The sequence below is a fragment of the Betta splendens genome, chromosome 1, assembly GCF_900634795.4.
Source record: "Betta splendens chromosome 1, fBetSpl5.4, whole genome shotgun sequence".
NCBI lineage: Eukaryota > Metazoa > Chordata > Actinopteri > Anabantiformes > Osphronemidae > Betta > Betta splendens.
Window position 1 is genome coordinate 6,834,600 of NC_040881.3, and position 18,100 is coordinate 6,852,699.

Sequence of the window (18,100 nt, forward strand, 5' to 3'; positions counted from 1 at the left end):
GGGATTACTGTGTAATTGTAAGACTAATAACGATAAGTACACATACTACTGAGTAAGTTGTAGCTGTAAGAGGGACAGAAATGTGTATTGATGATCACTGTCTACTTTCAGTTCCACTTTGTTGACTGACTCCAGGACATTTAGTACAATATCATTCTTTCTCATAATTACTCATATTTACTCTCATATGAACTTACTTCCCAAATGTTTCAAACAGCGGTAACCTGCTTAGTAGCGTTTGATAGTACGCTAAGATACATAATAAGCAGATTACTGTGCCGTAAATGAGCAGCAACTGTCGTGAAATGACGCAAAGTCACATGCGGAAGTCCAGAGACGGAAACCGGCGGGGCGGGCTGGTTTGAAAGGAGGAAAGCATCTGGGTAGCTATTGACAACGGTATGATTCATTCACAAAGTTTTGTTTGGTTTTCCAAAAAGATTTAATAATCACCAAGTATTGGATTATTAAACATGCTGCTATTCCAGTATGACGGGACGCTGTTTGGAATGCTGGACTTTGCGCCAAACGCTGTCAGCAGCGAAAAATAGCAGATAATTTGAGCGTTTGTTAAGAGGCTAATGTTAGCTGCGTTAGCAGCAGTAGCGCTGTCTTATCATAACCATGTCCTGTAACCTAGTTTAAAGTGTTGGGAGCTGCCCGCTTGGCAAGTTATTGAATTAGGTAACTAAGCGAAAGGCTGAGATAGGCAGGGAGGTTCTGTGTATTTATTGTTTTATACAAAGTGTGCTAGAGTTACAGCTAGTTAGCTAACGTGACATTTAAATATAAACCCACTTGTCATTACTGGTTTAAAACATAGGATAAAGCCTCTATGAAATCAACTGCGGTTGTCATCGCTGGTGAGTTAGTGACGGGCTTACATGCTCACTAAGTAAAAGCAAAGTGCATAGAGATGTGTTTTTTGTTATTGGTGCGAGTATTAATATCGAACTACTTTAGGGTGACGCCAGTGTTATTTTTCAGTCCCAGTATGTCTTCCAAGGACGACCCCCGCATCCTGGAGGAACAGGTGAAGAGTTTATCGGATGAGTTGATGCAATGCCAGGTTTGTATGAACGTTGACTTTTGACTGTCCCTTCCATAAAGTAATGTGATGTTAAACGCAATTGACTAATGACATTTACAACTGAGAATTAGTCCCAGTCAGAAGTGTGTTTTGTCTGATCAACAGTACACATTTTTTAAATATTAGGTTTTAGGTGTGGCTAACAAATGCATATGTGTCTACTTAAGAAGACACAAATACAATTTGTTGATTTTTGACATATCTAATGTTATCTCAAATAACTGGAAGTTAGGGAATCGTTGGCTGTGGCTTTATTTTATTAAATTAAGCGGTTATGAATAATTTGGTTGTCATTATTGTCAACCTGAGCTGAACACGGTGTTGTAAACATTGAATTTTGTGAATACTGTATCTGTTTTCATAGCACATTTAAACTGAGTAATGTTTAGTTTGTTCAGGTTCATACAAACACACACACATGCAACAGGTGCTCATAAGCAGATCTAAGAATGTATCATATTCACTTTGAGTCTGTGATTGAAAGGGTTTGTCCCTGCATACTCACCACCAGGTGGTGCCTAATAGCATATGAGTGATCTGAAGCAGCCTTTCTCACTTTGCATATCCACACTACCTTGCTATACAGGTTGGCAGACAGCTGTAGGGTTCAGCAGATGTTGTGTTACATTTGAGTTTTTATTAGTACATGGATAACACCAGACATGTTTGTTGTGGTGCAGTTTAACTTTTACAGTATGTTTCCTTCTTACTCTGTTTGTTGGACTTTAGAAGTTAACTTTCATCATTTACTTAGAAAATTGTGTTTAGCAGCGTCATTGTCAAATTGTTGACATAATCTATTTGTATTGCAAATCACTGCATCACCCATTACAATTTTCAATATATTTTTTGTTTGCCTCTTATACACCAGTATTGTATATGTATGGCAGTTAATGACTAAAATGTACATTTAACAACATTTAAATATGTAAATAAGTGCATAGTTACACTGTGACATCCTCATTAAACCATTTCTTTGAGTGATAATTTACAAGTTTACTGGTGATCCATATTACACTTCAGGTTGACAGTGTCTTCTACAGTACCTTACATTTGACCTGACATGAAAACCATCCTTGGTGGTCTAGTCTAGAGAAGAACATCAGTGATTCCGTCTGTGTAATACGGACCTTTAGTTGTATGGTGCACCATTTAAATAGTGGCATTTGAATACCATTGATGTCTTAAGTCTCCAGCAAGATGTATTTCAGGACAGCCATTAACTACAAAGAGTCTCAACTGTCGGCCAGCAAATGTTCCTACTAGACCATGATGATTTTATTAATATGTGGCTGAATTCCAGTAGCTCTCTTTGGTATGTTTAGCCGATAGTGTTTCAGTGTCTCTATCCTAAATGAATAATTCATCAATCATCAAACACACATTCAGTGCATCTTTAAGTACATATAGACAGAGGAGAGCTCTTGATGAGAGTCCTGACTGAACACTTGTCTATGGATCAGCTAATGGCAGCCAAAGGCCAGGCAGGGGGAGACCATCTATTTCATGTCAACCACGCTGCTTAATTTTATCATTAGCTGCATTGCAAGGTTGATTTGGTGAGGTCTCTATCCCCCCTTCACTGTGCTCCCACTCTGTATACACACACTCAGATGTATACTTAAATCTAGAGACTTAAATCTACAGTCCTTCCACTTTATATGTTCAGCTCATGGTCTTATCAAGGTCTGCTTCTGCCATTTTAGTAAATAATTGATTAGACACTTTTGAAAAGGGGGGTAAAATTCATGTACTAATTGGAGACCAGTAGATTCCAGTGGGAGGGATGACTTTTATCTTATGATGATGTGAACATAATTTATCAGATAATTTTATATTAAGTCGATTTGGTATAATTCTGTCTTTTAATGTCAAAAAATGTAGTTTTTAGATGTCCCTCATTAAATGTAATGTAGCTTAAAAATGCTTGAAAAAACAGCGAGACAATTTGCATTGGAAATGTGTCAGGGGGTGGCTGGGATCTTCTACTTGAAAATGACTCTCTCTGTCATCAGTTTTGAGTTTCTTTGGGGCTAGTTACTTTGGAGCTGTAGTGGAAAACATATCCAGAGAGCAATTGATTAATAAAGAAAATGCAAGCTCGACTGCCGTGTTTTGATTTGGATCCCAGCTCTCCCCAGTCATAAATAGTTCATAATGACAAGTGTCAATGCCTGCTCCCCTTGAGTCGAAGGTCACATCTCAGCCATGGAAAGCCCTGTTAAGAGAGACTCCTAATTAGAAAGGGCAGGCCAGATCAAAAACTATTTTGTACAAGATATTTAAATTATTGATTGAGCAACCCATCTGTCATATGCTAATGTCACTGAACATCCTAGCTGATATTTTGTTTTGCAGGCGGAATGCTGTGGCTTTCCTTCCTAGGTCTCACCACATTTCAAAGCAAATATGTCAGAGGCTATTTATCTCATAACAACTGTTAACTCATTGAATTATTTTTTTTCCACAGGCCGACAAGGAGTTTGTGTGGTCCCTGTGGAAACGCCTGCAAGTGGCAAATCCTGACTTGACCCAGGCTGTTAGTTTGGTGGTTGAGCGGTGAGTAGATTCATCTTTTCAAGTGCTACCTGAGAAGCAGCTGAAATTTCCTTTATCTCACAACTGAAGAGAAATATGTGTGAAAGTCGTTGAAGGGGTTATATAAGGCACCTTGGCCATTCTTCTGGGGTTAGGACAGAATCTAGTGCAGATGCTGATTTAAGCCTTCTTATCCCCGGTCTAGCAGTTCAACCATGGAAACCCTATTAATGAAAACACTCCTTCTCTGCCGCTCCTGTTCTGGACAGTTGAATCACCCCTGCCAAATACTTGTCTTTATCGGATAAATTGTGAGATTGAATATGACCTCTTTTGCAAGGTGGCTGAGCTATATGAAAAGCAGTGGCATGGGAACTTTCAGAAAACACAGAAGTAGAGCTGTTTTACTGATGAAGCACAGTTAAAGTGATTAACTGGATTTCATGTTCCTAGCAAGAAAAAGAAGGATTAAAGTAATATGTGTAGTACATTAAGTGTCATAGCAATTTGAACACTTCATCCTTCTTGAAATTAAAGTTTTACTCCGCACTACTCTCTACTGTATTCTTTCTTCTGTGAATGTCTTGTGAATGCCATCATGGGGGCATATTCCACTATTTCTGAGTCCTCCTGGCTGTTTCGAGACCCTTAATAAGAGTAAAACGAAGCACAACAACATGCAGAGAGTTCCTTGGTACCTGTTCCTCTCATTCCTTCTCCACACCCTCTTCAGTTCCTTTGTAGACCCTTAGGAAACCCATCAAAGTATGCTGGTCCACTGAGACTGGTGGGGGAACATGCACCCAGAGAGTGTATGTGCATTGTATCACCTGATGCGCAGGAGGATATTGACATGGTAATTGTGTCGACTCCAGTCAAGCGCTGGTGTCCACAGGGAACCGCCGCTACCCTCCCTTTCCTTTGCTGTGTGGGTCTTGTAGAGTGGTTGGTTGGTTGCTCAGGACATAGTGAACGCAGTCCAATATGCGATGGGATGTAGCTACTGTAGGCCAGCCTGCGTTCCAGCTACTCCGGGGATAACAGATACTTATTTTAAAAGTCTACCAGGGGAGAGGTCTGATCAGAAGAGCCCAGACACGGGAGAAAGAGCCTCATAGATGGCAGGTGTAGAAGGAGCAAGTGATGAGTAGAGGGAATGGAAGACCTCTGGGGGCCTAAAGCAGTTGAAACAAATAGCTCCCTATTTGATAGTTTGTTTTTTGTTTCCGTAAAAGTTATTAATAATAAAAACAGGTCCTAATATGCTAGGGAGAAAAGTTTAGATCTTTATGCTCCAGCACTGTAGCACAGTATCTTATTTTATACTGACATTTTTAAGGGTTCTCAAATATGTAAAGTCTATGATTTGAATGTAATTTGGAATCCACACTCTGTAGTACAATTGTGACAAGTTGCCCTCTTTATAAACAGTTATTGACTATTCTGCTTGTTTTTGTCTACTACTGTAAATCATTTTAAGTTTTTTGTGGGGATCTTTATGGGTGTTGTTCAACTCTACAGCTTTAAACCTCTTGGTTATAGCTCATGTTTGTTTTTCCCTTCATCTTCTGTGTAGTGAGAAGCACAAAGCTGAGCTGAAGGACAGGAAGGTGTTGGAGATCCTCCAGTCCAAAGATTACAAGATTCAGGAACTAGAACAGGTACAGTACTGATTATTCCAACAGGCTCCAAATCTTATTATTGTCCAGTAATTCTAATAAAACAGATTTTATAACAACCACTTTTTGTGACTGTAAATATTTAGTTTTATTTGAAAAGGCAACTTGCAGCTAATTGAAAACATTTGTTTATTAATATTTTATTATTTCCTTCAGTGTCACCTGCCATAGAATGTTCTTCATTTTAACACCTCCGGCTCTTTCTTTCTCTCACCTTTATTTCTCTTTGCTCCTGCAGTAATTTTTCTTAGTGCGGTCTGATGGCTAATGATAATGACATCACTAGTGTAATTTACTCCAAATCATCATCTCTTTACTGAAGCATCTGTCAGTCTCCTTCATTAACGTCCCTCATCCAGAATCGGGTTCGGTCCTAATGAGACCGGCTGTAATGGAGTCATCATCTTGCCAGTGTTACTTTTTAACATTACCCTCTTCAGCGATCTTAACATAGATATTGACACAGTTGTGATAATAGTTGCTCATAGAAATGTCACATGAATTATAGTATAGCCTTCTTGAGGTATAAACTGACTGGAGGCTTTAAAATAGTCAAAATATTGAAAGTGTCTTCATTAAATAATATCACTATATACTAATAGCATAAAACAGTGTTTTGCATTAGTAGCTATACATCTTTAACCTCTAAGCGCCAACTTGAGTATGCCTGTGAGTCTTTTACTTGCAAACAACCTTCTGTGACACTAATAAAAACATAGCTGAAGGCCACTGTGTACAACAGTAGGGGCGACATGACTAAATGGATAAAAAATGTCTTTTTCCTTAGCTGCTGTAATTAAATGAGTAATACATCATATAAAGTTTTTTATAAGTGTACATATACAGATAAGTTGATCTGGTGTATTCTGAATTAGCTTTTACAGAAGAAAGTCTCTTTTTTGCATTATTCTATTTTAGTGGGACTGAAAGTAATTTTATTCCGTTTAACTGTTAATAAATAAAGGTTGCCGTATTTGAAAAGCTCAATAATGGTAATTAATTAATATGAATTGCTTTGTCATCATTTTTCTGGAGATGTGAAGGTCCACTGAGCCAACTCCATCTTCTGGCACATCTTACCAGCAATTTTTTCAATTTCTATATATAATTTTTCTTGACACCTATTTTTTTCTTTTGTAGCTCACTTAGCACTTGTTTTTTAACTTTTTATTTAAAATAGTTCTGTCCTTGATCTCTTAACTTGGCGAACCACCTCTTTTTTTCTTTTATGGACAGAGCATTGCTGGGGTTCAATTTTTTCTTGCCTACCTCATTATCAACATTTGAATTTATTTCCTTCTCTCCAGCATAAATCTCTATTAAAGCCCCTCTGTTCTTAGGACAGCGAGCTAAAGCTAGCAAGGAATGCTAAATCCACAATCTGGATATATCGGAGTGATTTCCCTCAACGTGGCAATTAATTGTATCCCAGAGCAGAGTGTTATTTGAGATAAGGGTGTACCCACAGAAGGCGGTGGTTTACAAGCCAATGCCAAACCCCAGCTGATACAGTGTTAAAAAGCAGCCCCCTACTAAGGTCACAAAGGCTGCCAAAAACATGAAATGAACATAGAACAGCATCACAAGTGGGTGGTCATTAAAATCAGTGCACCCTTACTTGAGATTCAATAAATAGATCATTACAGAGCTTTATGTTTGGTGATTCACCATAACATGTTGAATGTGTGTAGTCTGGTTGTGTCAGAACGGTTCTATGTAGTGATCACCTTAAAATTTATTTTCTAACAATAGCCAAAATAAAAATATTTGGTATTTCTGCATCCTGAATTACATTTTTTTCTGCTTATTTATGGTTTCACTTTACTTCACTGTGCTTTAGATTGTAGCTTGAATAAAACAGGCCCTTAAATGACCTTACTTTGGTAAACAAAAAAATTAACAAAACTTAAAATTAAAACTTGATTCTTTAACCTGTCTTTCTTTTTCAATCTACATGTCTCGTTTTCTTTTCTTTCCTGAATGTCTGTCACAGAAAGTGACAGGACAACAGCAGGAGATTAACAGCTTGGTGCAGAGGACGACGGCGGATGGCGAGATTGCCTTAATGAAGGAGGAGCTGACAGCTCTGCGTGAACAACTGCTCCATAAGAACCAGGAACTTAAGGTTGGTGGAACAAATTTTGGGTGGCAGTTTGGGCCTCAGAGTCAAAATGTCTCTACTGTGTGGCACTGAACATGACACGTCTCCTGTGGTTATAGCCACAGGCATTTGAATCATTTAGAAGAGAGAGGATTGCACAGCTCTCTTGAACACAATTACTATGTCTGAGTTTTCTTCTCTTGCTTTTCACCTTCACTCTGTTTTACCCCTCGCTTTTAGCTTTTTTGCTACTGACAACAGAGAATACTTAACAGCTGTGAAGTGTGCGAGAGGAAGTGAGAGAGAGAGAGAAAAGCAGGTTGTTAACTTGCAGATAAATACTTAATGACTGCTTCAGTGAAGGAAAGTGAAAAGGTGCAAGCAACGGTGTGGCTTCTCCCTAATTATGCTTACATGGGACCCGGCTATGATTAATTGATAAAGGAATGGTCCTTACACAGTCATGGTGAGGCCTCATGGCGAGAAATCGTGGGGGACAGCATCAAAGGAGACCTAGGTTGAGTCTAATGGGTCTTGCAGCAAGCACCATTCTCATTAGGAGCCTGTCATTAAAGTCGACAGACAGGCCCCTGTACCTGCATGAGCCCAGCTCTTGCAGCATGACTCGGCCCACACCAGCCAACATCTGGCCACGTGGGCCCAGTCATACGGCACAGGTGACCTTGGCCAATCAACCGTCCATGCAGAGGGCACCCACAGCAAAGCCTGTACACATATTCATGTTAACCTGCCTTTTTATTTCATTTGTGTTTTTTATACTGTCACTGTAAATCTATCACGTTTTCTTCATCTTTTTCTCCCCTTTTGTCATCATTGTTTATTTGGCCCCTATGACCTCCCAATTGCCTCCTTATATAGGAAATGAAGATGGAGTGTAAGAAGAAAGAGGAGAAGGAGCAGCAGGTGGTGCAGGCTCTAGGGGAGGAGCAGAGGGGATTAACATCCCGCTGCGCTGCTCTGCAAGCTGACCTGAAGGAGAAAGAGAAGCAGGCTGACAGCCAGCGAGACCAGAGGAATGCTGCTCAGGCTCGAGTAAAGGTATTAAGACAGGGACAAGTCCATTTAGAGACACGCATCCACATACAAAGTGCACTTGAATGGGCCCAACTTCAAGTTTTCACGCCTTGAACTTTTAGATATAACCTTTCTTCCTGAGCAGGTCACAGTAAAACATGGTGGTAGCAAAGCACATGATGTGAAATTAAATTGAGATTATATTCAGAAGATGGAAAGAATATGATATGACATGGGTGAGACTGATCCCCCTTTCACTGACCTGAATGGAAATTCAAAACCACAACATCATGTAATTGGCATGTGAGAGTAAGAGGTTGTCTTTGTTGTGTTAGTCCTGTTATTCATCATCAGTCAACATTATGAATGAGTCTTCATAGACAAGTAGAGTACAGTGATTAGAAAACAACAGCTATTTCTTTTTGAGCGTTTAATTAGTTAAAGCAGTACAGTAAATAGTTTTCATTCACATTTCAAGTTGCTGCCCATTACCTTTTTTTTAGCGTTGATTTTCCTGTCAGAATCAGAATCTTAAGACATAAGCCAGAGACAAACTGCATATAGATGAATTGTTAGAAGACATATGGCGACTTGAATAAGTCAAGGCTGCAGAGTAAGTACACTTGGACATGATGGAGCCAAACAACTAGTTTATGCACATCCATCACATCTTAAGACACATCACCTGCAATTCATTTTTTCAATCATCCATTAGGTTGATAAATTGGAGATGACTATGAGGTGTGTGGTGCATACAGCATGCCAGTTTGTCTGACATAGCAAGGATTTGTTCAGATTGATATATTGAATATTATTATATTACATTATATATTTGTTGGTGCTCTACTTACAGGATCTGGAGGAAAAGCTGCACAACGCCTGGCAGGAGTTGTCTAGTCTGCAGAGTCATAGTAGCCATTTGACGGTGCAGCTCTCTTCCAAAGAGAAGGAGGTGGCAGCAAAAGAGGGACAATTAAGTCAACTTCGGTGAGTACAGCATGTCCTGTTGAACGTCAGCATAATTTCTTTACCAACCACCAGTCATTTTTGGGGAACAAGGATCTGCCTTCTGTGTGTACATGCATATATTTCACTTCACATGGATAACTGTGTGCAACAGTTAGTATATTGCCTTCTATGCCGTGAGGCTTGGGGGTGACACAGATTTCTTCTTCTCTGGCTCATCTAAAGCCACTTGATAAGCCCCGCATAGTGGATCTGCTTTAAAAGAGGGAGAAAAGGGAAACAGGGCAGGCTTTGGCTAAGCTTTAGTCGATATGATAAAAACAGTGAGAACCGTAGGAGCCTTAGTGGTAATCTCAACCTTTTTTAACTACTTTTTTGTTTTAATGCCAGAAGCACTCTGACATGTCAGTCACACTGTGGCTGGAGACCATTCTAAAGGTTTTAGCTAGCTAGGTGATTAAATATGGAGGGGTTAGAGGAGCACTTTGTGCTAATGCCACAGGATGCAAAAAATGCTGTACTGTGATAGGGAAGGTAATCACAGAGGGAAGCCATTGTTGTTAAAACAAGGAGTTGACAAAGGCAGTGGTACTCAAATGTACTCTGTACAAGACGCAAAACATGATCATGCATTGAGTCTCATGAGCACTGTGTCTGTGTACATTAAGTTTTCTCAGGAGCAATAACAGATTTGTTCATCAAGAAGAACTTTCTCAAACAAATATATATAAGGACCTTTCTGATTGAAGTCATTTGCAACAAGTCTCTGGAGACTGAGCCTGAGCTCTTTAATGAAATCTTTATGTGTCTCAGGGGGCTCCACAGGTCGGTGAAAAGTCGTACAGAATTAATTGTTGACATTTAAACATGTTAAATGTAACAATCTAATGACACTGACTTTATTTTGGAGGAAACTCCACATACAGTAATAATGAGATGATGATAAAATAGTATTCAGTCTCTAATAGTTATTCAAACAACTGTCAGCAGGTGTTGTTAAAATACATTGTAACCTAAAAAGTTAAGGTAGAAGTGAGTGTAGATGATGATAATCAGCACACACTCACACCTAATGTGTGGGAGGAAGCTGGAGAACAGTTTTTTTGTGCTTATTAAACTAAACAATATTTATTTGATTGTCATAGCAGGCTTTATATTTCAAACCATGAACTTAATTTATATTTGTGAAGGAAGGAATGGCAGCATTGTAATGCATTAATGTGCACCCTTTTAACATGTGGCAGCTTTGTGTTTAGTGTTGAGCTTGCAGAAGTGCAGACTCTGTACAGACAGAGCACAGAGCACGCAGCAGAACAGAGCCATCTCATCAAGCAACTGGAAGGACTCAACCTAGATACACAAAGAGTCCTCAGGAACCAAGAAGAGGCACACACTGCTGACGCCACTTCCTATCAGAAGGTAGTCATACACCAACACTAACCAGCACATGCAGACGGTACAGAGGCGATGACCCATCCAGTTGTTTTTCCAAATGATCTCACTCATTTTTGCCCGTTGACAGCTGTACAAGGAGTTAAGTCAATGCTACCAGAGCCTTGTGTCTAGTGAGGCCAACCTCCGCCTTAGTCACCAGGAGCTCTGCACCCAGGTGTCTCAGAAGGAGCAACACATCCTGCAACTTCAGGCCCAGCTGCAGCAACAGCAGCAGGAAAACACACAACTTCAGCAGCAGCTGCAGGCTCAACACAACATTTACCCCTCACCCAATAAACAAACCAACTTCATGGTAAGTCCTTCAGCGACCTTTTTTTAGAGTTTATCAAGCACATTAAACACACTTTGGTCTAATATCATGTCGTATATGATACCAAGTTTTGTGGATGATGTAAGAGTTTTATACCTGTCAGTCAACAGATGTTTGGCATTAGCTGGACTACTTGACTAACCTCAAGGTAATGGAGAGGGTAGGATGAATTCAAATCTGCAGCCACAACTAAATACTCTTTTAATAGCGTGGACCACACAGCATCCCAGAGTTGGTTAGGGCCAGCTATGTGCTCTTTGGGTACATAACCTCATTCCATCAACACTGTCGAGCACAGCACTTGTCTTTATAATGAGTCTCTCAATCTGTTTTACAGTATGTTTTCCCACCTCAATTTATTCTGCGTCCAGTAGCAGAAAAAACAACATTGTAACAGATGCTGTGGAAGATAATATTTTTGCTGCAGTTGAGTAATTTTTCTGCCTCTACAGACTCTAAATTGTTTTTGACTGGTTCATATTTTCTGACAGTGTTGCCCCCAGACTGTGGAAGCTAAAAGATTTCAGCTCAAATGTTAAATGAGTTACAATCACCCTGTCTCACTTAACCCTGTTAATTTAACCAGCGGTGAAATATAAATGGATCATTTAGCCAGTAATTAAATACAGTAGTGCAGTGTTCCCTCAGTAATTAATACTACATTTAGAGAAGATGCAGTCAGTGCAGTGTGCCTGAAGTGTTGCTATATGTGTATTATTCTTATGTAATAGTGAAATAACTGGTAGACTCTACTCTACCTCTAGCCTACTGACATCAACCGCTTAGAAAGAATGCATTTGTTTATCTATATTGTGTGTTTGTTCCATCACTCTGATAATAATCTCCACCATCCCTCTCTTTATTATGTATTTCAGATCAAATATCAAAGTATCAAATGCTTATTTTTAATCCTTTAAGATATTATTACAAAACTATCATGGACAGAATCTCTGTAAGATTGAAATCAAACTTTTGTTTACTGAACACATGTAGCTGCTGTTTGGTTTCTTTAACTTTCTTACCTACTAACATCAAAGTGAGCAGATCAGTTATCCCAAGGTACAGCGCTCAGTCAAGAGGGCTTTCTGTTCCGAGTCTGTAATTTCACTGACAGCTTGTGCAAATGTGTGCATGTTTGACTAAGTGTGTGTATCTCAGCACATAATCGTAAATTCTGTAACAACTTTCTTCCAAACACCTGTTAAATTCTAATGCACAGGTTGTTAAGGCAGAATTGATTTTAATTTTAAATGGTTTGGTGGAAGTTACTGTTGGAGGTGATCAAAGTGCTGATCGCAACAGGAGCACAGGCGGGAGATGCATCGCTCATTTGAATGTGGACCAGAGAGATGGCTTTGAACACCCCTCCCGCAGTGGTTTTAGTGGGGAGAGGGGATGGAGGAGGGGGGGTGAGAGGAATAACACCCATTGTGTGTTATACTTCCATGCTGTGCGCTAAGATTGACTGTGTGCTCCCTCCTGCCTCATGTTAACGCTTTAGAGTTTACAAAGCCTTAAACATGAACAATATATATTAAAACCAACCAATTTTTATTCTAGATGTCAGTTAATACTTTTCACCATTTTAACGTCTGGGTTTTTGCACTTTCTGTGTTGAGTATTTGCGGGTCCTGAAAACAGTGAGACATCTCTGTGTCAGACTGCAAATGGCCTGGTGCCGTGATCCGCTTGCTGTAGGGCCTGGCAGAGCATCATGCACCCGGGTGACCCACGCGCACAATGCACAGGGGTCTGAACAAGTTGCCAGGTTAAGGAGATTTGAGCTGCCAGGTTAGAAAGACACTGTTACAACCTAGACACGGAGAGAGCCTCCCTCATTAGCAGTGGAAAAGAATAGCTTGAGCGAACACTTAATCATTTACAACAATGTCCCAAACTGCATCACTGTATTTATGGTAGTCAAGCATTTGGCTACTGTCAGATGTGTGCAGTGATTAAAGACCAACATTAGAATCCATAGCAGACCTCAGGCTTTCTGGAACCTTCATCACTGTAAATGAGTGGTAAGCTGTTAATTGTGTGGGCAGTCATTCAAAGCACCAGTTATTCTCTCATCAGCACTGAAAAGCGTATTCACTCCAGAAAAGTTTTATCCGAATGTAAGAGTTTAAAGCCCCTGCAAGTTTATTCATGGCAAACATGTTGACTTGTCACATGTCGCAGGGCAGAATCAGTGTATTTGCTCATTTTCAGCCTGGTTTGGGTATAAACGCCCACACAGGGCAACTCAGCAGCTTATGGAGTTGTTTTTCTCTGTTAGTCCCTTTTAAACGTTTAATTACTGTGCTAGTTACACACACCTGGGCATAAATACCCCTACTGTTTAGCTGGGTCGCGCTTGCCTTAGATGAGACGGTTCTTTTGATCATCATCATTAACGGCAACAGCGATCTATTAAAAAATGAAATCAAAATGTCAACATGCACAACAAACTCGTTGGTGTTGACCAGATAAGTACCGTTTTTTTGTGTGTTTTTATTTACTGTTTCAAATCTTAACTTCAGTGCACCTCAGTAACATGATGGTGAGAATTATAGTATAGTAAAATGAAGTATATCAGATATTTATCAGGGTTGTTTTTCTGGGTACTTCTGCTTTTCACTGCTGTGATCAGGGTAAACGTACTGAAAACACTGCATAAGTCAGATGTTTTTGATTTATATTTGTGTGGAACCTCATATTTAAACGTACATTGTCATTCAACCTCCTTATGTGAAAACCTGTCAAGTAATGCTCTATAATTATAATCTATTTTTGACGAATTTTGCTGTTTGTGTCAGGCTGTGTTATGTAGCTGAGTGGGATATTGTTAAATAGTGTTGTCAACACGGTTTTCAGTGTGTGAGAGTGTGTTTGGACCTGTGCCATGTCCAGGGCCAAAGACATACTAATGACATGGACTCCAGTGGTGTGTGTTTTACCAGCTCAACTGCTCTCATTAGATGAGAACCTCTCTGTAGCGCAGCTCATCTCATTAATGAGGCACAGCCATGTGCCGCTGCAGATACACTGCACTCGCTCGTTCAAGCACAAACTCCCAGGTCAAACAGAGTGTGGAGGGGGGACTTGCACAAAACCATACACAAACCCTTCATCCTAGCCACTGTGTCCTCTTTACCAAGCTATCAGTTAGCACACACACTCCTATACATATATGCAAACACACATTCTTTGAAGAATGCCCATTTTGAATACAAAGTGCCCGTGGCCCGGTGGGGGGCATGTACCGTCCAGCCCTCACCTCTCAGCCCCATCCTGTGTCTGCCTCGCTGCAGATGTAAGTATGTGTTTTTGCATGCGTGTAGCCATGTGTGTGGCAGAGGCCCCTCCTGATTATAGCTGCTCCATAATTAACTGTGATCAGATTTGTTTTGTGGCATAAATGGTGCATGTGTAGAACATTAGGCCTGGCAAGTCTCATTTCACATTCAGCTCAAGGGCTCGGCAACAGACGGGTCACGAGCTTCAGGGAGCACAATCACAAGCCTCGCTCCATATGGTCCTGCTTGCCGCATCTTCACCAGTGAGGGCCGCAAGTGCCAGACAAGTTCCCCTAAGAACCTAATCGTGTTCAGTAATTACCAAGACCGTCTTTTCTGTTTTTTTTTTTCTCCCCCTACCTCCCTCCCAGCCTCCGCTCTATCTGCTGCTCTTTTTTTCATGGCACTTGCATGCACACTTCTCTTTTACTCCTATGCACATTTATTCACTGCTTTCACTTGTTTATTTCTTCCGTTTTAAATTGTTGCTTCGTTGCTGTCTCAAGGTTTTGCCATTGTTTGCCGGGCGAAAATCTGGATGACGGTGAAACAAGATTGTGAGGGGATGAAAACTCAGACACTCCCACATCGGTTAATTTCCAAATTGCTTTATGTGGCTGATGCCGAAAAACCTAGTCCGTCCTCCTAGCTGCCTGGAAATTATAAATAATTGTAACAGATGTGCCAATATGGCCGGCCTCCAATAAATGAGGCCCCAGATAATTTGACCAACCCCCTTTGACAGGCCAATTTAATAAAACATGAACAAAATCTTCCTCACTAATAATTTATCATCCCCTCTCCTCCCCTTTGGTTAAAGTTGATTACCCTGGCAGTTAACAAGGTCACGCCCAGATGCCAGGTTTCTGATAATACAATCAGGACTCGTTGGGAAAAAGGTGATGACATCCTCTGTATGGTTTTCTTTAATAGCTTGCGTCCCACTAAAGCACAGTTGTGAAGGACTGTGTCAGAGGGCTTTGCTTTGATGTGTTGACTCGAAGTGTTGATATCAGCAGGTGAGGCTGTTTTGTAGTTTTTCACACCTTTTTTCATTAAGGATTTAAGAAAAGGAAAGGTGTGAGTTCATGCACCTGGGTGATAACGCCAAAATAAACAGCCCAGGCATCCGCTAACATTGTACAGGCGTTCACATGTTCTCTTGCTTCCCACTATATGTGGCTCTTTAAACTGATAGTAATGCAAATGCTTTCTTGGACTCAGCCATTACTTTGTAAAGAGTTTGCCTGTGGCTGAGTGCGGACAAATGTCTGTCTGTTGGGTTGTACTGGGCATACTAGTGTCTCTCCTCTCCTATAGGTTTATCCCTGAATAAATCAGGGAACTGCTGATGTTTTTGCTGTTTGGATCTTGGTACACCTGACTGTGCGCACACAATTCTGTGTTCTCATATGCTTTTATAGGCAGTGTTAGAGCAGTTACCTGTATTGAAAAGGAACAACTAGAAAACTGTTTTTCTATTTTATGCAGATGATGGGATTCACAACTGTGATACTGTAAATGTAACTCTGCATATTTCTTCTTACAATGTGTCTAGCAGCAAACGCACACTCATGTCTGTCTTTTTCTCCTAATAGGCTCTGGTTTCAGAGCAGGCTGACGGTGTAGCTCACAGGCCTAACCTCAACTCTGGCCAAGCCTCCACCCAAGGCTCAGATCCCAGACCGGAGGACACGACCCTTCATCGCAAATCTACCAGTTCAGTCAGACGAGAGCAAGTAGGTTAACACACACTCCTGCCAATTATGTCAAAGATATAGCACGTAGGACTAACATGCCAACGCTTATCCATTATGACTTGACTTAGACGAGATCAAAGCCAAAGGGAGGGGGTATGATTGAAGTGGTCTGTTGAGAATCATGTGATTCATCAGGTCCTGTCTCTGCCAAAAGTTTGTCCTGAACTCGCCAGCACACACAGATCCCCTTCCTACTGTGACTGGGCCGGCGTGTGCTGCTAGTTTCACGCATGCCTTGGGCTCAGGCGCTGGCTAATTTACCGCTTCAACAGTACATTATGACCAAAAAAAGCTTTTGATCTTCTCAGTCCTCCACTCCTCACTTTAGCAGGACAGATTTCTAAACCTGAGCTGAAGATGCATTGTTTGATTTTATACGGCTGTCATAGCCTCAACCGAAGCTATTTTATTCAATAGTTATTATAGCTAGTTATTATTAGTTATATAGTTATTATTTCTTGCGAAATTAAGTAAATATAGTTTCCATTTGTTCAGTTTGTTTACTTCCTACATGCACTTTACTGATTAATGAATATCTAAAACTGTCATAATTTCCACCTACTGTATGTGGCACAATGGCAGGTTCCTCCCTTCAACCAAAAAAGACAAAAGGTTTCAGTTCTCCTTGCTCCATGCAGGAAGTGTTAAATTGATGTTGGCATCTATTGTCTTTGTCTTCAAATAAAATATAACCAAAGTATTAAGTAGGTAAAAATAGGTGAAGATTACATATAGGGGAATGTTTTATACCTGGTTGTTAATGTCATCTCATTATAATAATAACAAATGTCTTTAGCTTCTTTTATTAGTTGTGTATGACCATGATGTATTTTGGCTTTTAATGCAGAATGCATGTGTCTCGTCTTGTCCTGTGCTTGTGTGTAAAACATTCCTGTTTACCTGAACAAGGTCAGCTTTTAGAGCTCCAGACGTGCACATGAGACATTTTTGCAATAATAAAGAATGCCAATGATGACAGTGAAACCCTCTCTCTGGGAGATGGAGGGAGAGAGGGTGGAGGATAGGTTAAAGATGGACGTAGTCACTTGATGAAATGTTTTGGTTTTTTTTTTTGCTCCACAGCCAGTAACACTGACCCTTCAGCAAATAAGAGTTTTACTGTTGCTTAGATGCAGACTGTGTTTAGATAGTGCCCTGTCTCCTCCTTTCCCTCATACTATAAGCCCTCCTCCCCACCATCTGCATTGCGTTTTCATATTTACTGAGCCATTACATAGTGTGATGCTCAGGTCACGCCATGGCTGCCAACCAGCTGCTGAATTGAGGTGGACAACAGGCAGGTCTTTCTGCACCTTGCGCTCTTTGTGTTGTAGTTTTTTTTTTTTTTTTTTTTTTTTTTTCTTCTTAGCAAACACTATCACAACGTGGACCTTCCCACACAATCAGACAGACGTCTAAATAGACCAGAGAGGACATCTGCAGCAGCAGTTGTAAATGTTCTCTGTTATCACAGCCTCTGTACCGTTTCAAATAAAAAGCACTTCATCTAAATACTTATTTAGGATTCATCCGCAGTAAGTCATACTTCACAGTTGGTCATCTTTACTTTTAATCTTGGGCCTTTTAGTTGATTTGGATTCCCCTTTTGGCCCCTGTGATTCCCTCATGTACGTACAGGCTAAGCCAGTTGGCCTGCCACTCATCAGGAATATGCAGATCAATCTGCTAATTAGTTGCAAAGAGTCATTAAGGCTGAGTTAGAACACATGGTTGGCACCCATGCAGGCATGATAGCAGAACTGGGCACATCAGGTCACTGGAGTCAAATGCAGCCCCAGAGCACAGTACATTCCCTGAGACACTTGCATACATATAATTTTTCTGTGATCAACAAATTATTTGGCCAAAGTATGGTCAGGAGCTG

The 18,100-nt window shown here is 40.4% G+C and overlaps 1 protein-coding gene across 2 annotated transcripts in view; it reads left to right on the top strand.

The window, feature by feature from the left end:
• Window positions 1-308: 308 nt before the first annotated feature.
• cntln (centlein, centrosomal protein) overlaps window positions 309-18,100 on the top strand; it is a 63,190-nt gene continuing 45,398 nt past the window's right edge. The window contains exons 1-10 of one of the 2 annotated variants that reach the window (XM_029156781.3): window positions 309-399; window positions 988-1,069; window positions 3,561-3,649; window positions 5,205-5,289; window positions 7,301-7,432; window positions 8,288-8,467; window positions 9,297-9,430; window positions 10,666-10,828; window positions 10,932-11,156; window positions 16,054-16,194. In XM_029156781.3, the coding sequence (XP_029012614.1) occupies window positions 995-1,069; window positions 3,561-3,649; window positions 5,205-5,289; window positions 7,301-7,432; window positions 8,288-8,467; window positions 9,297-9,430; window positions 10,666-10,828; window positions 10,932-11,156; window positions 16,054-16,194 (1,224 nt within the window). In that variant the 5' untranslated portion in view covers window positions 309-399; window positions 988-994. The other variant, XM_029156788.2, reaches the window with a different exon arrangement.